A 24,088-nucleotide genomic window follows, 5' to 3' on the forward strand; every position below is an offset into this window, starting at 1 on the left:
TTCACCATCAGAATTCAGTGTTTCTTTCTTAGTGTTTTGGCAAAAACATGATCTATTTGTATGCAAGCATCTGTCTTCAAAGTTCTCTTGGTGACTCACCTCACAACTGTATTAGCCTCCGTATGGCATTTTACACACGTCTCTGTGTGTTCATCTCAGCGCAAGGCAATTACGCCAAGATGAAATATTCATCGGGTCCCCGGACACTCTCCGCTGTGCCCTCGAGCCCGGCATGAGGGTGTAGATTACATCTGCGTTGCGTCCTCTCCTGTGATACAACATCAATGACATGTCGTGAAAGTGGCGCGAGATGCCATTCGGACTTTAACGACATACATATAAAAGAGATCCAGGGACCTGTCAGGTCTTTATATCCCCTCTGCCCCCTGGGTAAACCTTCAGGGAAATCAACAGTTTGATATGCAGAGGCATGCTGAAAAATGTATGGGGGTAATAAAGGCATGCACAGACGTGGCATTTAGCCAAATATGCTTGCTGATATATATACGTGCCCTTGTCAGCCTTTGAGCATAGTGGCAGTCTTTTATCGTCGATATGACAAAAAGCCATTGAAGGGGATCCAACGCTGATCTGGCATTGTTTGTGTTTATGTATGTTCTCTGACATTTACTTTGCGACATGAAAAGTGCCCCTTGGTGTCACATTATGGATACCGGAGGGCTTTAGCGGGAGAATTCTCATTTTGCTGAAATGAAACTCACACTGGGACCAGCCTTTTATCATCTAAGTGCTTTTTGGTTGATTGTACTTTTTATGCTTGTTGACAGAATTTCTTTTCTCTCTTCTCTCTTTTTTCCTTTTGCTCCAGGCCTCGTGAAGCTGGGAATCCACTGTGTCACATGTCAGAAAGTTGCCATAAAAATTGTAAACCGGGAGAAACTCAGCGAGTCTGTGTTGATGAAGGTAAGATTGCGCTGTTCTTTCAGTGTACTGCATGAGATGACTAAAGTAAAGCAGTCTGTCGCTCTGCACTATAATGGATAATGGAACTGAAAGTTGTGAATATGGCTGTTCGTACCAAATCTGTCAGTTACATTTACACTGTAGTGGGTGAGTTTGAACGATTAAATATATTTAGATTACTCACAAAGCTTATTCTATATGTTTATTTTTGTGTCAGCTCTTTCTGCAAGGGAAAGTTAGCACCATTTCTGGCCTAATTATGCCGAGGTGCTTGCTACAGCAACAAAACATGAAAGAGCCTTTTGAGTATGAACAGGCAGCTGTCACTGTGCTGCTGAACTGCTGTCAGGGGATTGTTTGGGTATATGAAAGGATTACCTACAATTCTTTTACCCATCTTCAGTAGTTTCCTAATGGTTAAACTGGACATCATTAGACTGCACATTGATTAGTTGTAGTTCAGCTAAGGTTATCTCTAATTGTTCATTATCCGGTTTGAATCATGCACAGTGAGTGTTGCTGTCAGCTGTTCATCTCTGATCCTCTAATTGGGTATGTATTTTGCTGAAAGGGACACATTTGTCACATCATACACAGCTCATGATATGTAAAGTTCCTTCTATATGTTTGTTGAAAGTCAAATGTTGGGGAGAAATTCACTAAGAATTAATGGCAAATCCATCCATTAATTATAAGCAAAGAATCAGGAAATTTGGGTTGTTTACACTATTCATAAATTTAATACAATTTGTGACAAGTAAAATTTTTAAATTGAAACAGCCATGCTGATTGGCTCGAGTGTTAGAACAGGACTGATGAAAAATCTTTTTAAAAAGAAATTTTACAGCTGTAATGCAGTGCATTTTTGAACAATGTGTTTTGGTTGGAAACCAATGGCATATGATGAAATTTATTATTGATTGGGTTTATAGTTTTTCAGTCCATTCTTACTGATGCTTTCAAAGTCATCTTTGGAATTTGTTCGCAAGTTAGAAAACATTTCTGGACAGCAACTCTCTGTTCCCCGGATATCATTTTGTGCTTCCATATAGTGCATATGTTGCGGCTATGGTTGTAAGGATGTTTTCTGGAAAAAAAAGATAAGTACTGATGAAAATACTTTTTTTAGCTGTACAAATATGGTAATCACATACCTATGTGTTTATAACATTATCTGAAAGTCAGCAGATGTTCTTTGCTTTATAGAGTGAATAATTAAGTCTGTCAAACTGCTACTGTGGTATTAATTTTAAGAAAAAAAATGACAGGATGGGCTTAAGAATGTGCTGATGTTGCCAATTTGCTTTATAAATTCAGTGAGCTTTAACATAAAAGTCACCTCAACTTTTGACCCAGTCAACGTAATTTCCTCTGTGTCCATCCAGCATCATATGGATTTCATTAAATGGTTAATGGCTCATTAACTCCTGGTGGATTGTGGGGCAGTAGTAATTTAGATGAGCTGATTGGTTCCTCATTGTAATTGGATGTGGGCTATACAGTCATCCGGTCCACATGCCGTCCCCAGACCCCCCTGCTCGCTCGTAGTGTTTGGACTGTGGGGGAAATTGCTTCTCAGCAGGAAATAGAACTAAGCCTTATGGGAGTCTGATTGTGGATGCAAGCTTTTGTGTGTCTCATTGTCTTACTTTACTTTCCTTACCAGGCTGTATAATTTAGAAAACAAACGGGTGCTGTCGGATCCCAACATAGAGTTGGAGTAAAGCCGCCTTGATGACTGATAGTTAGTCGTGTTTCTCTGAAGGTCACCCTGTAACCCATTCTATTGTATCTCCTGCTTATTTTAGCTTCTCACAGGGGCTGTTGTCATGGCAACCTGACATGATTGGCTTGGGGAGGGAGGTAGGGGAGAAAATTATATGCTTATAGTAAAAAACAGCTTCAGATGTTGCACGCCTCAGTCAAAGTAGCTGAGATTTCGTGAACGACGGAGGCAAAAGAGCGAGACTGCAACCTGCTGTTCTTACGCATCAGAGTCCCAAAGTCATGACTAATCTTCTCTATGGTGTAATTTCCCATGATTCCATCCTGATTTATCCCATTTAAACTAGACTTCAGTTCAGTTCATAGGACAGTCTCCCAGTCATTGGCTGCTGTGTTTCTCCTGGAGTTCCCTCCTCACCACAGTCTTGATGGAATAAATAAACAACAATAATGACTTCATTAGCATAATTTTAGACAGTCAACAGGAGGTCACCTGTCATTCTGTTGTTTTCCTCCTTCTCTTTCCTCAGCCTCCAGCGAAACCCACATTGGTTGGCATTTGCATAGCGTGGAGCCGGTGTACAGCTGTCAGTGTGTGGAAGAGCATACATGGCTGTATGTAAAAAAGCAGGGGGTTCGGCTACTTCCTGTCAGCGTGTGCATTTGCTGGAACACAGTATACGAAGGAGTGTGCATGTGTGCAATCAGTGCCCAGGGTGAGCGCGTCAGGTTGTATTTGTGTGTGCAGCATGTCTAAAGCTGGGTGTGCAGTATGCAGTGTGTGTGTGTATGTCTACTCCCAGGGAGAGGTGGTGTTGTGTGTTAGGTTGTGTCACGCACAAAACAGAAGCCTGGCATTTGAGAACATGCTCCTTGCAGAGAACTCCTCGGCCCCTGCCTGGCCCTTCCTGAACTAATGAAGTCATCTCTGACATTTTCAGACATGAAAAGAAAAGCTCTCTGACTTACTTTGCGGTCACACTAATGAGGGTTATGTCAGGAGGTGACCTCGGCCTACTTTGCCTCAGAGGATGTGCTGCAGATGCCTCACAGCAAGGTTTTTTTTTTTTTTTCATGGGAAAGATGTGTTTGTTTGTGTGTGCTTTCATTGTGTTGCATAAAATTATAGGTGGCGTTTTTAAAACCAGTGAATTTGATTAAAAATAGAGATCGTTTCCACTTGTTTTCGCAAGCGACAATGATGTTCCAGTTCTAATGCCATTGCAAAAGTTCAGGCAAAGCATGCTACTTGTTCTGTCTTTGGCTGCACAGATGAGCACAGAACACTATTTAGAGTCCCAGCCTCAGAGGAGATAAGAAAGCAGTGGATTTTATTGATTTATTTACAGTATATTATGCTGCTGCCACACAGATCTAATATAAACATGTAATTTTTTTGCTTGCTGTTTACCTTCACAGACATAACCGACTGTTTTTGTAACTCATGTGTGTTTTAAACATAAACTTGTGGGTATTTTAAAAGTTTAAGCGCAATAAGACATGAAAGAGAACTTAGTTTAGTACTCGCATACCATGTGACAGCCGCAGAAAACAGCTTAATCTAATATGGTTTAACACGCATGATTTCAGGGCAATAGACATGATAATCAAAACCAAACAGATGTTTTTAGCAGAGTATCTGGGGATTGAGCTGTAAAGGCAAACCCTATTCTGGAAAAGGGGGAAGGGGGCAGCAGCAGCCCACTTGCATTTAAAGAGACATGCATAAAAACAGCATGTTTCTGCTTCCACTCAAAATAGGCATTTTTAAAATTTTATAATAAATTATCTGTGGGGTATTTTGACACATTCTGGTGACACCTGAGACTTATATTACATATTGTAAAATAGGGCATAATAGGTCTCCTTTAAAACACTGGAAAAGTTTATTTCATTGTGTTTCCACTCCAGTCCCATTTTAATGGTGTTGTGGAAAAGCTCTTTTAAAATGCTAAATAGTGTGCTTATCGTTCAGTTTCCCTTGAGGCAGACTACTCAAAACTATTTATGACAAACCATGCATTAAACATCATTCGCTTCTAATGAATGACTGCCTCTTGATACTGCAGGGTGGGTCCCAGTAAACATTTTAGAAAGGTATCACTCTTTGGTTTAATCAAGTCTTGGGTGGTTAATGGTAAATGGCCCAAGGGATGGTGGGTGTGAAAGTTTCTCTCAGCATGCAGTGTCGAATCCAGACGGGTCCTGAGGGGAAAGCTAACATTTCTGAAACCAAGCCCAGTGTTGCCCAGGAGACTGGCTGCTGAGGAGAAGGAGGGACATGTTGCGCCCCTGCCGTGAGGAGATAACTCAAGCTGTGGATGAGTGCCAGTACACACACTACGTTACACAGTGAAGGTAGAAGATGACCTTAACTATATATTTTAACTAAACTATATTTTAAAGGAGAAGTGTACAATTTTTACACCTCTAGCAGCACCAAACTGTATTGAAAAAAATATTACATATGTATGTACAGGTGCATCTCAATAAATTAGAATGTTTAAAAAGTTTTTTTTTTGTTTTAATTTTGATGATTAGAGTTTACAGCTCATGAAAGTCAAAAATCAGTATCTCAAAATATTAGAATATTTACATTTGAGTTTCAATAAATGACCATCCATACAGTATAAATTCGAGTATCTCTTGTTCTTTGAAACCACAATAATGGAGAAGACTGCTGACTTGGCAATGATCCAGAAGACGAACACTGACGCCCTCCACAAAGAGGGTAAGTCACAGAAGGTCATTACTGAAAGGTGTGGCTGTTTACAGAGTGCTGTATCAAAGCATATTAAATGCAAAGTTGACTGGAAGGAATAATTTGGGTAGGAAAAGGTGCACAAGCAACAGGGATGACTGCAAGCTTGAGAATACTGTCAAGCAAAGCTGATTCAAACACTTGTGAGAGCTTCACAAGGAGTGAACTGAAGCTGGAGTCAATGCATCAAGAGTCACCACGCTCAGACGTCTTCAGGAAAAGGGCTACCAAGCCACTTCTGAAGCAGAGACAACATCGGAAGCGTCTTACCTGGGCTGTGGAGAAAAAGAACTGGACTGTTGCTCAGTGGTCCAAAGTCCTCTTTTCAGATGAAAGTAAATTTTGCATTTCATTTGGAAATCAAGGTCCCAGAGTCTGGAGGAAGAGTGGAGAGGCACAGAATCCATGTTGCTTGAAGTCCTATGTGCCATGTCATCTGCTGGTGTTGGTCCACTATGTTTTCTGAAGTCCACAGTCAACGCAGCCATCTACCAGGAAATTTTAGAGCACTTCATGCTTCCTTCTGTTGACAAGCTTTATGGAGATGCTGATTTCATTTTTCCAGCAGGACTTGGCACCTGCCCACACTGCCAAAGGTACCAAAAGCTGGTTCAATGACCATGGTGTTGGTGTGCTTGACTGGCCAGCAAACTCGCCTGACCTGAACCCCATAGAGAATCTATGGGGTATTGTCAAGAGGAAGATGAGAGACACCAGACCCAACAATGCAGATGAGCTGAAGTCCACTGTCAAAGAAACCTGGGCTTCCATACCATCTCAGCAGTGCCACAAACTGATCACCTCCATGCCACGCCGAATTGAGGCAGTAATTAAAGCAAAAGGAGCCCCTACCAAGTATTGAGTACATATACAGTAAATGAACATACTTTCCAGAAGGCCAACAATTCACTAAAAATGTTTTTTTTTTTATTGGTCTTATGAAGTATTCTAATTTGTTGAGATAGTGAATTGGTGGGTTTTTGTTAAATGTGAGCCTAAATCATCACAATTAAAATAATCAAAGACTTAAACTACTTCAGTCTGTGTGCACTAAATTTATTTAATACACAAGTTTCACAATTTGAGTTAAATTACTGAAATAAATTAACTTTTCCATGACATTCTAATTTATTGAGATGCACCTGTATGTGTCTATCCATCCAAAACTTTCGAACAGTGTCAGTGTTCTACAACAACAGGGAAATTTCATCCATTCTAATATTTAAATCTCACTTATTTATTTTCTGATTTTCCCTACTGTCCAGCCAGTCAAAACTCAGAGTTGATGCATTTACCTTACATTTTGTGGTGTTACCTCACAACTTCCTTTTCAAATTGAAAGAGCAAAATGGCTCAAAAAGTTACCAGTTTCCCCTTAATAATAATCATAATGAGTACTATTATTGTTTATTACAGTTCATAGTGTATTACTTTATAACTCGCAGTAGCGAATTTATGTCATGCAAGTGTGGGAAAAAATGTCAGAATTGCGAATTTGTATCATGCAATTATGAGAGAAAAAAAGTCATTGTGAGAATAAAATGAAAGAATTGATAGAATTGTGAGATAAAAAGTCGCAATTGCCTTGTTTATTTTTTTTATTCAGTGGTGGAAATGGACTTCCATAGTTAAGTCCTTTACTGTATTTGTTTTTTCCTGTTTTCCTTTGTCTTGTCCTGAGGTTTTGAAAGGCTATGTAAAATACTTTAGTAGTAGTAGTAGAGCAGTATTACATTTTACAGATATAAAGCAACACGTTTATGAACACAATTTCTACAGAAAATGAATGGTGTACGATGCAACATGTTACTGATTTTGTAGTTTTCAACACATTCTTACTAGTGCTTTCAAGACTATCATCATATTTGCAACTTTGACATACTCTCACCTGTATGTTGGTACGTTAGAAAACACCGGTAACAAATCAGTGGAATTAGAGAATACCAAACATTTTGTTTGCAAAGCATAAAATGATGTACAAGATATAAATTTTTCTGGGTCAGTGTGGAACTGGTTCTAATGGGCAAGAGGCTATTTTGTCCAACGTAGCAAAGCTCCCACTGGTCCCCAGACCACTAGGTCATCCTTATATTTGAGCCTTGAGAGACTTTATTTCTAACCTTTCCTGGTCTTCAGAGTTGTGGATTAGCTCTTGCTGACCTGGAGTACTTTAGTGTTTGTGTGGTGCTGATGCTTTGCTGAGTGAGATATGGAGTCAGCTCTTCACACCGATGCTCCGGAAGTGCTGATGAACTGTGACGCCCTACACAGAGAAGTAGCTCCACATCTGGGTATGACTTATCCTGCTCTGCCCCCTTGGTATTCGCTCCATCCATGATCTCTCAGTCAAATGAACCACTGCCTCTCTAATGGTGCTGCACTGAAGTGATTTAAGATGGTGTTTGTTTAATCCACATTCACGGGCGCTTTAGTCTGGGAAAAGAGAGATAGATGAAGGTCTTAATGATGTGATCACTGAGGCAGTAAGGCAGTGACAAGGCACAGTGCAGAGATCCCGAAGCAGAATTCAACTCATTTTTGCGTGACCTTTTAAGGATTTTTCTTTTGTTTTTAGGTTTGAATTGATTGTGTAAAGTACATTTCTCTGCTCTGATTAGTATTTTTTTTTTTTTAATATTTGTATTAAGGCTGTCAATCAATTGAACATTTGAATCAATTTAAGTACGTTATATGTGTATTACTCAAGTTAATCAGAATTGTTTTGCATATTCACTACTGTTTCAAAAATTTGGGGTCAGTAAGATTCTTTTTTTTCTTTTTTTTTGAAGTGAAATAATACTTTTATTCAGCAAGGACACATTCAGTTGATCAAGTTTCAGTGAAGACATTTATAATGTTGCAAAATGTTTCTATTTCAAATCAGCATTTGAAATTTATATCCAGCAGTATTTATATCCAGCAGTAAAACTGTTTTCAATATTAGAAATAGCAAGAAATGTTTCTTGAGCACCAAATGATCATATTAGAATGATTTCTGAAGAGTCATGTGATGCTGAAGACTGGAGTAGTGTCTGCTGAAAATTCAGCTTTGTCATCACAGGAATAAATCACATTTTAAACTATATTCAAACAGAAAACGTTTATTTTTGTAATAATAATTCACAATATCACTGTTTTTACTGTATTTGTGATCAAATACTGTAAATGCAGACTTGGCTAGCATAAAAGTCTTTAAAAAAACATGAAATGTATTTTATTTTAAATATGTTATATATAAATATATATAGCTTACTATAGGGCTTTTCACACTTGAAATTGTTAACGCTGGGTCATCCTAAACCCCGGATAAGCAGAATCCTGGGTTATCTGTAATCACGTTTCACACAGCTCATACTATGCCTGGGGTTAACTGTTAACCCTGGGTATTCATTAACAGACGTTTCACACCGTACATTCCTAAACCCCGGTCAACGTTCTTATTTGCATATTTGCGGTGTCATTGTCTCTGATTGGACAAACAGCATTTATCCTTTGCTGAAACTTCTGCGTCTTCATGAAGAGCGCAGGTCATGGTTGCTTAGCAACGGCAGACGCCATGGGAACGCAAGCTACAGCGCTTTGGAAAGAAGGAGAAAGCAGCGCATTTAGCATTTTAAACGCGTTTTAGGCGCGACATGTGAACAGCCTCATGACGCACAAAGGCAAGAAAACAAAGACAAAAGTACAAAAGAAAGAAAAAAAGGAGCAAAGTATGTGAATATTATCTTCTCACCAGCTGCAGTTTACATGACGCGCGTTTCCTGTTAATGGCGTGACATGAGCCTCGCTGCTCAGTTTCTGATTGGCTGTCAATTTGGCTGTCCACAGTCAACGCAGCCATCTACCAGGAAATTTTACAGCACTTCATGCTTCCTTCTGTTGACAAGCTTTATGGAGATGCTGATTTCATTTTCCAGCAGGACTTGGCACCTGCCCACACTGCCAAAGGTACCAAAAGCTGGTTCAATGACCATAGTGTTACTGTGCTTGATTGGCCAGCAAACTCGCCTGACCTGAACCCCATAGAGAATCTATGGGGTATGGTCAAGAGGAAGATGAGAGACACCAGACCCAACAATGCAGATGAGCTGAAGGCCACTATCAGAGCAACCTGGGCTCTCATAACACCTGAGCAGTGCCACAGACTGATCGACTCCATGCCACGCCACATTGCTGCAGTCATTCTGGCAAAAGGAGCCCCAACTAAGTATTGAGTGCTGTACATGCTCAAACTTTTCATTTTCATACTTTTCAGTTGGCCAAGATTTCTAAAAATCCTTTCTTTGTATTGGTCTTAAGTAATATTCTAATATTTTGAGATACTGATTTTTGACTTTCATGAGCTGTAAGCTCTAATCATCAAAATCAAAAGAAATAAACATTTGAAATATATCAGTCTGTGTGTAATGAATGAATATAATATACAAGTTTCACTTTTTGAATGGAATTAGTGATATAAATCAACTTTTTGATGATATTCTAATTATATGACCAGCACCTGTATATATATTTTGAAGACAGTCGCTTTTGTCCTTGTAGTGATAGAGAAAGAAAAAAAACAAGGCAGGAAGGGAATATAGCAGGGAGGGAATAAAAGATGAAATTTGCAGTCCAGCACAGAGGCAGAATTGGAGGCAGAGTGAATGGCTGATGAATGATGGCTGACCCTAATCTTGTTATCCTGTCATTGATGACAGCGGTGTCATTCTCTCTATATATTTCTCTCTCTTCTCCTCTAAATGATTATGGATCATGCATCTTCTCCCTCACTCTACGGTAGATTGTTGTGTTTGCAAGGGAGATGTTTCCCTCATCGCATGCAGAGAGAGGGACACAAAACAAAATAAATGGCTGTCACACGCTTCCCTCCAGCCCGGTGCATCTTCATCTAATTTGCATATATAACTCTTTGAAGATGCCAAGCTGATTTGATAAGGTTCGATTTAATTGATGACCCAAACGAGCGCTGTATTGTTACAATGTCTCTCTGCTGTTCACTTCAATACACATGAAGTGCTAAAATCTTCTGTCTTTGTGTGATCTGATTTTTTTTTAAACAAATGACCAAAGTGCATCATGCGTTTCAGTTTATGACACTGAGTACATTTGAATACATTAGTAGCTGTATTATCATGTTCATATATAATTCAACTATACCTGTAGCTACCCTACAGTGTTAAAGGTAATAGAATAGTTCACCCAAATATGAAAATATGCTGAAAATGTACTCACCAGCAGGTCATACAAAATGTAAATGAGTTTGTTCCTTCATCAGGACAGATTTGAAGAAATTTAGCATTACATCATTTGCTCACCAATGGATCCACTGCAGTGGGACACAACTTTATTCCATCTTGTGAAGTAGGGCTGGGTGATATGGCCTAAAAAAAAAATCCCAGATTTTTTTTTCACAACAAATCCGATTTACGATTTAAATACATTTTTTTTCCACCTACTTAAAATCAATCTGCAGATGACAAAGAAATTGTTCAAAACAAGTTTTAACTTTATTTTGTTTTGATTTTTCCCTTCTGGGATTTGATCTGGATTTCCCCCTTGGGGTTAAAGTGCAATCAGAAACAACAAGCCAAAAAGACAAGATGGCAGGCCCAGCCATTGTAAACATTGAAAATGTAACACAAAATAGCGTGACATAACATAAAATGATGTGACCCTTTTTGATAAGTTTTCTTTAAACACAAGTTTAACATCTTGCTATTCAGTAGATAGGAGGTAGTTCTGATTAAGTGCAAACAAAACATTCAACAGCATTAAATATCAGTGACTGTAGGTTGTTTTTTGGCTGGTGTGCTTGTGCTGCCGTGGTCTTGTTCATTTCATAGGGCACAACATTTCTCCTACTTGGCAGAATGCCTCTGTTTGAGGTGTTGCAGTAAATTGGTCGTACTGCTACCTTTGCTAGCAACAGACACACTTTGCAGGGGGTGTTGTTTGTTCTGCGTCTGACGCTGCAAAACTGAACCAATTCCAAATTACAGATAACACTATGCCTTTCTTTGGAACGAGTTCTTCCCTGCTCGCTGCCATGTTGTTCGTGTATTCAGAAAGGCACGGAAAACAAATAACGATTGCTAATGGTTGCCTGTTACGGTTACATTACAGTACATAAAATTTCACTTACCACATAAACAGAGTAAGGAGAGATGACTGAAGACGATAACAAATGATTTGCAGATCTTGAGCACCACTGACAAACATCTAATCTTGTAAAATGTGTAGTAAGTACTGCCTCAGTAAAGATACGTGTGATCACGAATCTCGAAAGTGAAGGTGAAACTAAAAAGCGGTCGTGCATTCAAAAGCAGTTTCAATGCCAGGCATAATAGCGGCTCCCTGATTCCTGCAATTTTATATATAGTATGATGATTACCCAATGATAAAACTGCGAGAGAAGGTATTAAAATATTCGGAACTCTGGGAGCTCAGAGGGGAGCGTCGGCGGATGTTAAAGAGAAAACTGATTTTCATTCAAACAATTCGATGTAAATTACACATCCAAGTTAATCGATAAAATCGATTTATCGCCCAGCCCTATTGTGAAGTGAAAAGTTGTGTGATTAAAATAAACAAATCCATCATTAAGTCTTCTCAACTTTAAAACGTTGTTTCTAATGTGTGGTAATACCCCTACACTACAGTACATTCAATCTTTCCTCTATTTCATGTGTGCTTCCTTCTCAAATGATTAATGTGCAGCTTTGACCCGAAGTCTCAGCACTTCGTTGGAGGTCTTCTTGCTTGAGTGACCAGATATATAGTTATTTTGTTCAGTTCACAGCATGGTAGGGACAATCTTGAGTGCTGTTCTTCTGGTACAGTGTGAAAGTCATCGAGCTGTTCAAAATAGTGGTGTTTTTGAGAGCTGGTCATACTGCAACAAATTAAGATTTGGTTTACACTTGGAACTCTGCAATTCATTTGATTCACGTCAACATTAAATAGACGTATGTTTCAATGAAGATATGTTTGAATCAATGCAGTTTTTCAAATTCAAGATGAATTATTCGAATTTGTGAGAGGACAGGTTAATTAATATACAGTTTATCTTTTTCAGTAGGACATACTCTCAAAAGATTTGTTTCTATATGTATATTAATGCTATTTTTGTGATTTATATGCTGTCTATCTCAGGCTCTATGTGCTTTTTTATCTATATTGAGCCTTTCAGTCATTGGAGTGAGAAATGGGTACAGGTTGTTGATTACTTTTACTTTTCATTTATCATTATTTATTTTTAACACACACTAATTACAGGAACGATCCACCTGTCCTGAAGAACCTTATTCAAGGTTATAATAGTGATAGAGCAGTAGCATTGATATTGATAAATATATGTTTTATGAGTCACTTCTTCTTGGGGTTGAACAGGCAGCATTTTTGTCAATCCTTAACTGTTAGTGAGCACAGAATCTGTCAGGGATATCTGTCCAGTCGGCCAGTCGATATTAGAAAAAAAAAAAAGAAAAAGCCTAACAAGGTTAGGGTATTAACCTGAATGGTTTAGTTTGTAATGTTTAGTTGTAATAGTGTTATTTGTGAACAGTTTCTATGAGTTGTGTGGTTGGTGATTTAATTAGGGATGATTTGGTCTTTGAATTTCAGAACTGCTGAAGTTCATCAGCATTAAAACTTTTCCTCACTCAGTCCATTCGGAAGCTGAATGTTCAGCTCTATAAGACATTGTCACTTCCTTTATCTATTCTTATGTAAGAAAGATCTTAATTGCTGTAAAAATGTCAAAGGATAATAAAGCCTCTCTTTTATTATCAGCCAGCTTTTAAGTGCACTGTGAGTTGGATAGATTTTAAATGTTTTTTATAAAATAACAGTTTTCCGTTGTAATATATTTTAAATTCTAATTTATTCCCACGGTGGAAAAGCTACTTTGGAAACTCCAGACTTCAGTGTCAGATGATCATTCATAAATCATTCAAGAAATATTTAACAGTAGAAACAATAGTGTATATCGCTTATAATGATAAATTACATATAAGGGACAGTTTAAGAATGAATATATAACAGTGCAATTTTAAATTTTATATTATATAAAAGTATATAAAAGTATAATATATCAACTTTATGGGACATGTGTTTACTGTTTTAGCTGCCACAATCGTGTTTTTCCATGAGCTTTTTCCACTCTGTCTGATACTCAGTGCATCAGCTTTGACTGATCATTTGATCAAATGGAGAAGGCCCTGAGGAATCAGGAAGGAGAAGATAAAGGAACGCCATTACCTTTTCATTTGGTCCCTTGAGTGACCTTTAACCTTCCTTCCTTCCTTGCCAAAGTCATTATGGCTGCACTGAGACAGGAGCAGTAGAGAAAATGTCCATTATGTCAGATTTATAACTGTGGTCCATGTCCACTGCTGCCTACAATGACAGATAAATCAATTGACGTGGACACCTGTGTTCCATGATTATGATTGCACAGAAGCCCTGAGAGGATGTGAAGGTGAAAGATGTCTTTGTGACGTTAACTAGCAGATCTGTCTACTTAAAAAATGGTTTCACACCTGTCTACATAAAAACTGGTTTTAGTTTTATAGCCTAATAACAGATTGGTGACCTTTCTTGAAAGGTTACCCTTAACACTCTGTTTAAGGAAAGTTTAAGGGGTCTGTTCTTAGGGCTTAAGAATGAACTGAAAGGTGATTATAAACCTTATCAGCCTGACTTATGAATTAATCAGATAATGTAATGGTAATCATAATTAATTTGATGAAAAACAAAGTTGGTTGTGTGTGTTTGTTTGTTTGTTTGTTTGTTTGTTTCAGTTTTTAACATTTAGAACGTACACATTCGCTATTAACTAACTTATTTTCCCTCTATAAACTGCTAATTTGCTGCTTATTAATAGTTAGTAAGGTAGTTGTTAAGTTTAGGTAGGAGTAAGAGATCTAAAATATGGTCATGCAGAGTAAGGAATTAATATGTGCTTTATAAGTACTAATAAACAGCCAATATGCTAGTAATATGCAAGCTAATAAGCAACTAGTTGGAGTTGTTCCAAATTGTTACCTTATGAACTAACACCATTAAGAATCATTTCTATTAATTGAAATAAAGATGAAATAAAATATAAATGTAAATGTAAGTTTAAAAACTTCAAATGTATTGTTTAGAAATTACAAACTAGGTGAAATAAAATAATTTGAAGTACTTAAAGGAATAAAACAAAAAGAAATTAAAATAAACAGAAATATGAAAAAAATAAATAAATGACAAGACACTTGAAATTACTAAAGCAAAAATTCAAATGAAAACAGGAAATATAAAAGCTAATTCAAATTATTAAATGCTATAATAGTATATAAATAATACCAAAATAACACTGTCAATGCAGCTTGGTGACAGAATCTTGCTCTTGACCGTCAAACTGCCATTTAATGCAGCCACCTACATTTTTTTTTTTTTTTTTTCACACTGCAGCCAAGCAAAACAAAGCTCTTAAATTGTAATGATCTTTGCCCAAAAAGTGGAGCGTAATGCATCCCCCCAGTTATAATGGTTGCTATTCCCCTGGCGTATAGTATAGAGTAAGTTTCCAACACATTGTATCATGGGTAAGCTATGATTTATGGGATATCTAAGCACTTCTTCAGCACTACAGATTCTCTGAGCCAGAATGGAGTCAGTGGGCAGTTTTTCCTTCATACAATAAATCTGTTCTTGACCACACAGCACAAAACTGTGACTAGTACTGCGCCATTGAACTATTGATTTAAATACAGCATGTGAGGCTGTGATTGGTGTGTGAGATCAAGCTGTCTCTCCAGGATGAATGAGTGATGCAAAAGATAGATCATAATTACTTTTCTCTAGGAGCACGGGAGTCTTGTAGTGTGTGTGTGTCCGCTCACGGCAGGGTGAATGTAATGGCTTCTGTCATAAATCTATATCCACAGAACTGAGCTCAAGTTTAACGTTGCCGTATCTGCAAGAGTACATACTTTTTCTTTCTCTCATCAGTGCACAATTGTGGGCTTTCCATCCTATATATAATCTCATACATCAATATCCAAATGAACAGAATGTGAGGACTTAACATGTTGTCTGTACCACTCTTTTGTTGTCTTGGGAAATGGCTGCATTCTTCCCTAGCTTGTTCTACTCTAAGAAGAAACTAAAGCTTGAGGGTCAAAAGCAGCACAATGAGATGCCGAGAGTGTATTTTTGAGTTTATAGAGAAGAGCCTCTCCGGACAGAAGTTTTTGATCAATTAAAACACATTCCTTTCGTATTTAAATCAATGTTTTTCACATTTCTTCCTCACTGAGCCCAGGGCAACTAATTTCTGGAAGGTCAAAAGGCATCAAAGCAGTTGTTTATTGAGGCTAGGCGCTCTTAAAGCTCCCAATATTCCTATGCAAATGTGCATGCATAAATTTGAATTCATGACAAGCAGTGTTTCTTGTTTTGACATTGGCCTGTAAGATATAATTTGCAAAGTTTACTTAAGGGAAACAACAACATTACAACCACCAGAAATGTGCATGGAGGTGATGTTTACTGTTTAGCTCAACTAAAGCAACGGTTTATGAAATTCTCCCGGGAGACTCTGTATTGACGGGAACTCTATCAGAAAGTCATCTTCGGTGGACCCAGCGAACGGTTCCTCCCCGTAGATCCTCCAGCCCATCATCCTAAAGTCTGCCTCACTGCACTCTATTTCCAAATCCAATTTTTCGATAGCAGACATGCTAATCACACGCCTCTAAAATGGGTTTCCTGAAGCAATTTAGGGGTGAAATTCAACCTTTTCAGTTATAAATATTCAGATGCTGTTATGTTTATGTGGCCTTAGAGCAAGTTGGGTTTTATTTCTAACACATCGTGTGTGGCTTTAAGGGAGCAGAACATTGTGAGACCAAATACTTTGTGTGTCATGGGTCAAGCAGCAGATTGGCTGTGAACAGAACGAGGCTTTGTACCGAACGGAGAGCCGCGGTTATCTGCTCGGTCCAGACGAGAGGACAGAGCAAGACCAACAGGATTGCGTGTAGAAACATTTTGCTTGTTCAGACTTGAGGCTGAAATCTGTGGCTGAGATCTCTTGGATGTCAGCAGTGCTGGTTTAGTAGGTCACTCAGGTGCCTCTTTAGACTGGAAGTGTTTGGAAGGATGGGATGAGGTGTGTGGCACAGCCTTACTTACATTTACTGTTATACTGTACCTCTGCTTTCACACTACTGAACACAGAAAATCAAGAACTCTGGGACATCCAGTCATAATTTATTTTGAATATATGTTAAATAAAAAAACCTGTATTATTTTATTTGATCTGAGAAACAACATATTTTGACAAATGTCTGTTTTTTTGTCTATATAATGAAAGTCAGTGGTCACCGACATTCTACAAAATATCTTTATGTTCTGCAGAAGAAAGAAAGTTATACAGGTTTGGAATGAGGGTAAGTATAAATGATGACAGAATTTAAATTTTTTGGGGTGAACTATCCCTTTAAAATAACACAGCATTCTGTGTGAACTGATGCTGTAAAGTGTAAACACTACACTTTATTTGGCCTTCCGGAAGTAGATGCAGTTAGGTATCATTAAGATTACTTACAACAGAACAGCACAACCCAAAAGTTCGAATTTGTGCAACACATTTTATGGACAACAGTTTCGTGAACCTAGGAGAGTACAAGGCTGGCTGTGCACAAAGACTATTTCTAAAAGGCTATTTTCCTTTCAGCCTTGAACTGATGGTAAAACTAAGGACGTTATTAACTGTCTTTATAAAGCTGAAGATTGCGTTTATGGTAAGGGGCATTACATTTCAGATCCGTGCTTGTGGTGTTCGACCAATCACAATGCACTGGGTCAGCTGGCCAATCAGAGCAGACTGTCCTTGAAGGAGGGGCTTTGCAGAAAACGATGCTTTTAAGAGAGGCGAGGCATAGAGAAACTACAATAATACAGTATTTGAAAAATAATGTGTTTTTTGAACATCAAAGTATGTCAACATATTCTGTTACACCAAATACACAAAATAATGACCTTTAAAATAGCATCATATGACCCCTTTAAGATATTTTTGACTGACTGACCGGAAGAAAAGAAATCATTGAATAAAGTCCTTATTTTTGTTTTCTTTGCTCACAAAAAGTATTCTAGTAACTTCATAAAATTCCAGTTGAACCACTGATGTCACATGGACTATTTTAACAATGTCCTTACTACGTTTCTGTGCCTTGACCGTGGTAATTCCGTTGCTGTCTATACAGGGTCAGAAAGCTCTCAGATTTCATCAAAAATATCTTAATTTGTGTTTTGAAGATGAACGAAGGTCTTATGGGTTTGGAACAAGATGAGGATGAGTAATTAATGACAGAATTTTTTGGGGTGAACCCTTTAATATTCAGATTGGTGGTCAACCAATTGTGTTAAAGCGATGTTTGATTCTGAAACTATCCATTTTGTCCTCTTGTATCCTGAATGTATATGGTCACATCCCTGAGTGATTGAACGGCTTAGGAAACCTTTGAAAATAGTTGACCTACCTCTACCTACATTTTTGTAAAACTCCAAAAACGAATATACATATGTATTGCGCTTTTCAGGCTAAAATGACCACTAGTGGCAGTAAAACACCAGCAACTTGTATTCCTTTTCACACAAATTATGAACGCAGAGGCAGATTTTCAATTAATAAAGACTTATTTTCACACAATTCTTGCACAATACCATGTTATGACTAGGGGTGTGCAGCGAAGCATGTATTTGTATCTGTTACGATCACAAAATTGTTCGTATCTGTATCTGCATTCGAATTAAACCGGAAGTAGGCAGAGCTTGAACCAGAACTTTGTACAGATACACTTGATAAGACCGTTATTATGTTCATGGTATTACAGCCTATCTTCACGTTGTGCTTCGGGTAACGTGTGTACAAGTCCCAGCTTGGGGACATTTCGTGATCCGATAAATAAATATTTCAATATCTTCTAATAAAAACAGTAAGGATTCCTACGCAGTTTAGAAATATGGAAATTGATTTAAGTAATTTACAGGAAATGCATGGAAGGCAACTGCAACACTGCTGTTTTATTTGTGCTTATTTCATTCATAGTAGGCTATTTTAAACTTATTTACTTCACACACTTCTTACTGCTTTGTAATTTTAGAGGTTTATGTAAAACAACATGATTTCCTTTGGCTCACCGGTTCCTGTGCAGTTTAAAAAGTATTTTACTTAAGTAATTTGCAGGTTTGGAAAAGTAGGCTATGGAAAAAATATTTGTTTTGACTATTTGCCCAGTTCAGTGTTCTAAAATATAAAATTAAAAATGTCTAAAAATAAATGCATCATACAAGTAGAGAGATTTCAAGACAAACATTTAGTGATATGAACATGACTGAATTAATTCAAGGCGCACATTTTCATTGTACGCAGGACTCTTTTAAGTCTTTTTTTTTTTTTCACTAAACAAATGTGCGTGTGCCACGCAAACCAGCAAAAGATAAAGAAGCAAACATGTAGGCCTAGTATCTGTAGGTAAATGTATCTGTATCTAAGTTCATTATTAGTCTACTCTTGACAGAGAGCCGGTTTGGTTTTTGAGAGATGGCAACGCGGGCTGTTTGATTTGATTTGATTTGATTTGATTTGATTTGATTTGATTTGATTTGATTTGATTTGATTTGATTGTGCTTATTCCATTAATTCGTGTAGCCTATCATATTGTAGCCTATAAGGTTTAAATCATTGCCTTTTAAATATACACAAATACTAGAACGTGTATGAAGTATTATTTTAGGTAATATTACTCTTGCCAAGCTCTGATTTATGAGAGATGCACAGAGAGGCAACAGCAAGCTGTTAGATTTGCGCTCTTTTCTTCCATAAAGTTTACATTCATTCTTCACACACTCATCATTCAGTGAATTTAGAGGTTTGTGTAAAATATCACGCTGATCCCATGGCTCACCTGTGAATCTAGCAAACACGTGCTGCAGCCTCAGCCAAATATCCGGGCAGAATTATTCGTTATCCGTTATTCGTTTTAAAAGCCATTATCCGTGCCTTTCTGAATAAGGTATTCAGCTTCGGGCACACCCCTAGTTATGACCTCAAAATACTTTTACCATAGTGCGTGATTGGTAAACTAATACATTTTTATGTTTATATTGCACAACCAGTTCCATATGAATGGCTTTTCTGACATAGTAAACTTGCTCAGTAGCTCACCTGGTATAGCCTTGCAACCACCAACGTAATAAAACATTGCCAGATTCATATTCACCTGGTTTGGATAATACTTAACCCACTTTCAGCACCACTCAACTGGACATTTCACTTTGAAAGCGTCACAAAACATTCAAGAACCAAATCTAATATCATTCTGCAGTAATGTCCCTAGAGGGACTTTTTTTTTTTTTCAAAGAACCTGGTTTTGAAATAATCATTATATTTGAAATTTGGTCCTGTTAGTGGCAAAGAAACTCCACCTTTAATTATGCATTTCAGTGTCCTCTTTCCCTGTTGTTCTCCTTTCCTCCTTTCCGCTGAGCTTTCACTCATTTGCCATCCGGCTGTTTTCAGACCTACTCACACCTGATGGATCTGATTTGAGCCACAGCTGCTGGTTGGTCGTGTAGATGGATTGGCTATCACCGAGGGATGGCAATTGTTTAATATCCACCGATATCCTGTACGGTGTGTCTCTGGAGGTATTAGCTAAGCCATGATATGCCTCCCAGCGCTCCTCGTCTAAGCCTTCAGTGAGACGTTAAGGTCTGCTGCTTTAACCCCCTCCTCCCCCTCGTGCTCAAGTGTCTGTTTCCACATGTGTTTGAGTTAATTAGTTACAAAGCCACAGCAGCTCCCAGGAGGACCGCCGCTACTGAACAGCCTCCATCTTTATTAAAGAAGCGCAACTTGAGTGCTTTCCTTCTGCTTTTCTGTTTTTTATGGGTTTCTTCATCTGCTGCTCTTCCATTGCTTTGATTGGGAAGTTGGTGTGTTGTGAGAGAGCTTGAGGAATTAAGATGGATTGAAGGAAAGAGGCATCAATGATGAATAGATCAGGGAACTGAACTGAACTAAAGTCCCGCTCACGCTGACAGCAATTAAACCCTGGAGGTCAGCGAGTGTCTGTGCTCTTGGTTGATTATTGGTGTTCCTACATGACTGCTGTATCCAAATGTTTCAGGTGCACATGGTGCATCACAGCCTGCATTTCCATTGACAGACATACACACACACACACAGGTTTCCATTTTTTGTGAGTACTCTCCATAGACGTAATGGTTTTTATACTGTACAAACTGTATTTTCTATCTCCCTACACCAACCCTACACCTTACAGGAAACTTTCTGCTATTTCAGATTTTCAATACACTCCATTTATAAGCTTGTTTCCTAATGGGGACCAAAAAAATGTCCCCACAAGGTCAAAATTTACTGGTATTACTATCTTTGTGTATTTGTGGTATTACTATAACGTGATAAATACAAGGTACACCCCCACACACACACACACACATATATGCGTGTGTGTGCATATTGCCCATTCTTAGTTACTTAAAAAGTCCAAAGTTCTATATTTTTAAATGATAAATTTAATTTTAAACACATTTTTATAAAAGTTAAAAGGATTTCTTGTTTTTTTATTTTATTTTAAATTGCAAATTAATTTTTTTAAAAATTTAATTTTTTTTTTTTATATATTCAATAATGTGGGTCCCGTGATCATTTGACTTTAATTTATAAGCTTAAATATATCAGCCTTTTCAATGGCTGCATTACCCATAGTTGGGCTACTCATGTTTCTAGAAATCGCCAAATCTAATTTGCAACGAATGACTTCCAGTTGCTTTGTCACTGCAAATTAGTGTCGCCCCTTTACTCTGCTTGAAATTGTCTGTGAAAGCATGTTTATGTATGGGTAAGAATGACTGGTTGTGTATGTGTGTGTGTGCGTGCCAGGGCTGCTCAGCTAGTGGGCACTGGAGAGTTTGGACAGAACAGCAGAGCTCTGGAGACAAGAGGCAAACACCTCCCTCTCCATCTCATCATCACTTCATGAGCTCTTCACGCACACACTTTTGCAAATTGCCAATAAAACACATTGTTGCAAACACCCATAAAGTCACACATAACATATAACCAAACCTTTCAACACAACAAACAGACAGCTGTGTGGTTAAATGTGCTGTTATTGGGTAAAATCTGATACCTCTCCAATTCACTGGAGTTGTGTCCCAGTCCCAGCTGTGAGAACATGAGCTCTGTCTGCCTTCATTCATTTGCCGTGTGTTGTGTGACCATCCACACAAGTGCAGTTTTATTAGCATGCATCAACACACCATCTGCAACCTGAATCACACAATAATGGAGCATAATAAATGATGTTAAATCCATTAACAAAGGCAGAGGTTGAAAGTTGTTTGTTTAGGACGTGTTGAATTATACACTGTTAAATATGCTGGCTTAAATTGCAATGTTCTTAATTAAATATGAATTGCAAAGGGAAAAAAAGTACTCTGTGATACGCACACATTTTCACACATTTCTTTTTCTCTTCCATTTGCTCTCCCAATATCCGGGATTAGTCATTCATTTTTCCCTCTCTGCTCAAAGCCAGTGGAGAAATGAAATCTCTTTGCTGTCTAAAGCCCTGCGTGTTATCAATTGAAACCAAATACATCAATGTCATTAATGTCATTGACTTGTGGCCATTTAACCTTGTAATTTTATGTCATACCCAAACTGAAATCTTTCTCGCTAGGGAAATTAATCACTTGATAATCACTTTTGTTTGCAAGAAAGATGCTATTACAGTGGTGCTAATTGTTAAACATGGAAACTCAATGAAAAAGGGCACTGAGGTGAGCCGGTCTCCTCTTTTATAATGAGGAATGATGCAGATCACTGCTCTGCTCCTATCTGTCCGCATAATCAGAAGTGTGTGTGTGTGTGTGTGTGTTTATTGGATCATTAAAATCATAACAAATACCTGGTTTGCTGCTGCTGTCTCTGTTTATTTGACTTGCTGTAAGTGTTAAGTCTGTATTAGAGTTCGATTTAACTCATTTGGATTCAGACAGGATTTACTGGGGTTTGTTGATAAGATGAAGTCTCCATTATCCTGTGATCACAAGTGCTGTTTGGCAGAGATCTGATGTACAGGTAAATGGTGTATGTTTGGATTTCCCTCCTCCAGTCTGTGCCAGCACAGCTTTACACCTGCTGTAGACGGCTGAGTGTGTGTGTGTGTGTGTGTGTGTGTGTGTGTGTGTGTGGGGTGGGGTGGGGGGGGGGCCTACATTGTGAGGGCCAACTGTCCCCATGAGCGTAGTAAAAAGCGAAATATCCCACACTGAGGAAAGCAGCTTAATGAATATATAGTGTCTTAAAGAAACAGTTCACCAAAAAATTCTGTTATTATTGTATGACCTCTTTTTTTTTTTTTTTTTTCATACAATGAAAGACAGTGGGGTCCAATGTTGTTATGGTTATCTAAAACTAAAATTTATTAAAAAATCATTTTTGTTAACTGAAATCAAGCTGAAATAAAATAAAATATAAACATTATATGTAAAATTAAATGAAAGAGTTTCCTAGCACCACTGTAATAGCATTTTTCTTGCCAACAAAAGTGATTATCAAATGATTAATTTCCCTAGAGAGAAACATTTCAGTTTGGGTACGACATAAAATTAAAAGGTTAAATGACCACAAGTCAATGACATTTTTGTTAGCTGAAATCAAGCTGAAATAAAATAAAACATAAATATTAGATTAAAAATTAAATGAAAGAGGTTCCTTGGCAACTAACTGAAATAAAATAAATTTAAGCTGAAGTTTTAAACTTACTAAAATTAAGATTAAAATAATTTAAAGCTACATAGAAACATTAATACTAAGAAAATGACAAAAGCACATATCAAAATTGCTAAAACTAAAATTGTGATACTTTTTTTTTTTTATTTTATTTCGCTGTCCAGTGGTCATTATTTAATTTAGAAATTTCGGTATTGCACTAGTTTTAAATATTTCTCATGGGCATGTAAAACTTTTGACTCTTCAGTGTGATTTAAATCTCTTTTTTGGCGCATTGTACCTGAGAAAGTAAACCTGCTTAATAATTAAGCACACCTAAGGCATTTTTCACTTCCAGCCCTTGTTAACAAATATATATATATATATATATATCACTTATAAATGGTTAAATGCAAAATTAATAGTAGTTATTAAGATTGATGTGGTTTGGAATTGGTAAAATGTGCTTGAAAAAATAAAAAATAATAAACGGGAGCAATTCCAAGAGGGTCCTCGCACCTCGGTGCTCTGGACCTAAAAAGACCAGAATATCAACTTATAATGATAAAGCATGCACTGTGTGTAATACTAAAGTAATATAAATACATAATTTAAAAAAATGTTATTAATAATATCAAAGTAATACTAAAATAACACTGGTGGGGTCCATAAGACAATATCTTATTTTGTGTTCTGCAGAAGAAAGAAAGTCATACTTGTTTGGAATGACATTTCTTTTTTTAATGTAAAAATTGAGGAAAGATTGTGAGGGTTTTGAAATGAATCATCAGCTCATTCAAAACAGTAGAAGTCAATGAAAAGTAGAAAAATTAATATACTAACCCAACCAGTTGAAACACACACATACTCACACACTTGAG

The 24,088-nt window shown here is 37.5% G+C and overlaps 1 protein-coding gene across 17 annotated transcripts in view; it reads left to right on the forward strand.

The window, feature by feature from the left end:
• Positions 1–24,088, forward strand: part of brsk2b (BR serine/threonine kinase 2b) — a 143,861-nt gene that overhangs the window by 77,683 nt on the left and 42,090 nt on the right. For all 17 annotated transcript variants that reach the window (XM_058781922.1, XM_058781931.1, XM_058781924.1 and 14 more), the window contains exon 2: positions 830–924. In XM_058781922.1, coding sequence (XP_058637905.1) covers positions 830–924 — 95 coding nt within the window. The remainder of the gene's footprint in view (positions 1–829; positions 925–24,088) is intronic.

The sequence above is a fragment of the Onychostoma macrolepis genome, chromosome 07, assembly GCF_012432095.1.
Source record: "Onychostoma macrolepis isolate SWU-2019 chromosome 07, ASM1243209v1, whole genome shotgun sequence".
Classification (NCBI taxonomy): domain Eukaryota; kingdom Metazoa; phylum Chordata; class Actinopteri; order Cypriniformes; family Cyprinidae; genus Onychostoma; species Onychostoma macrolepis.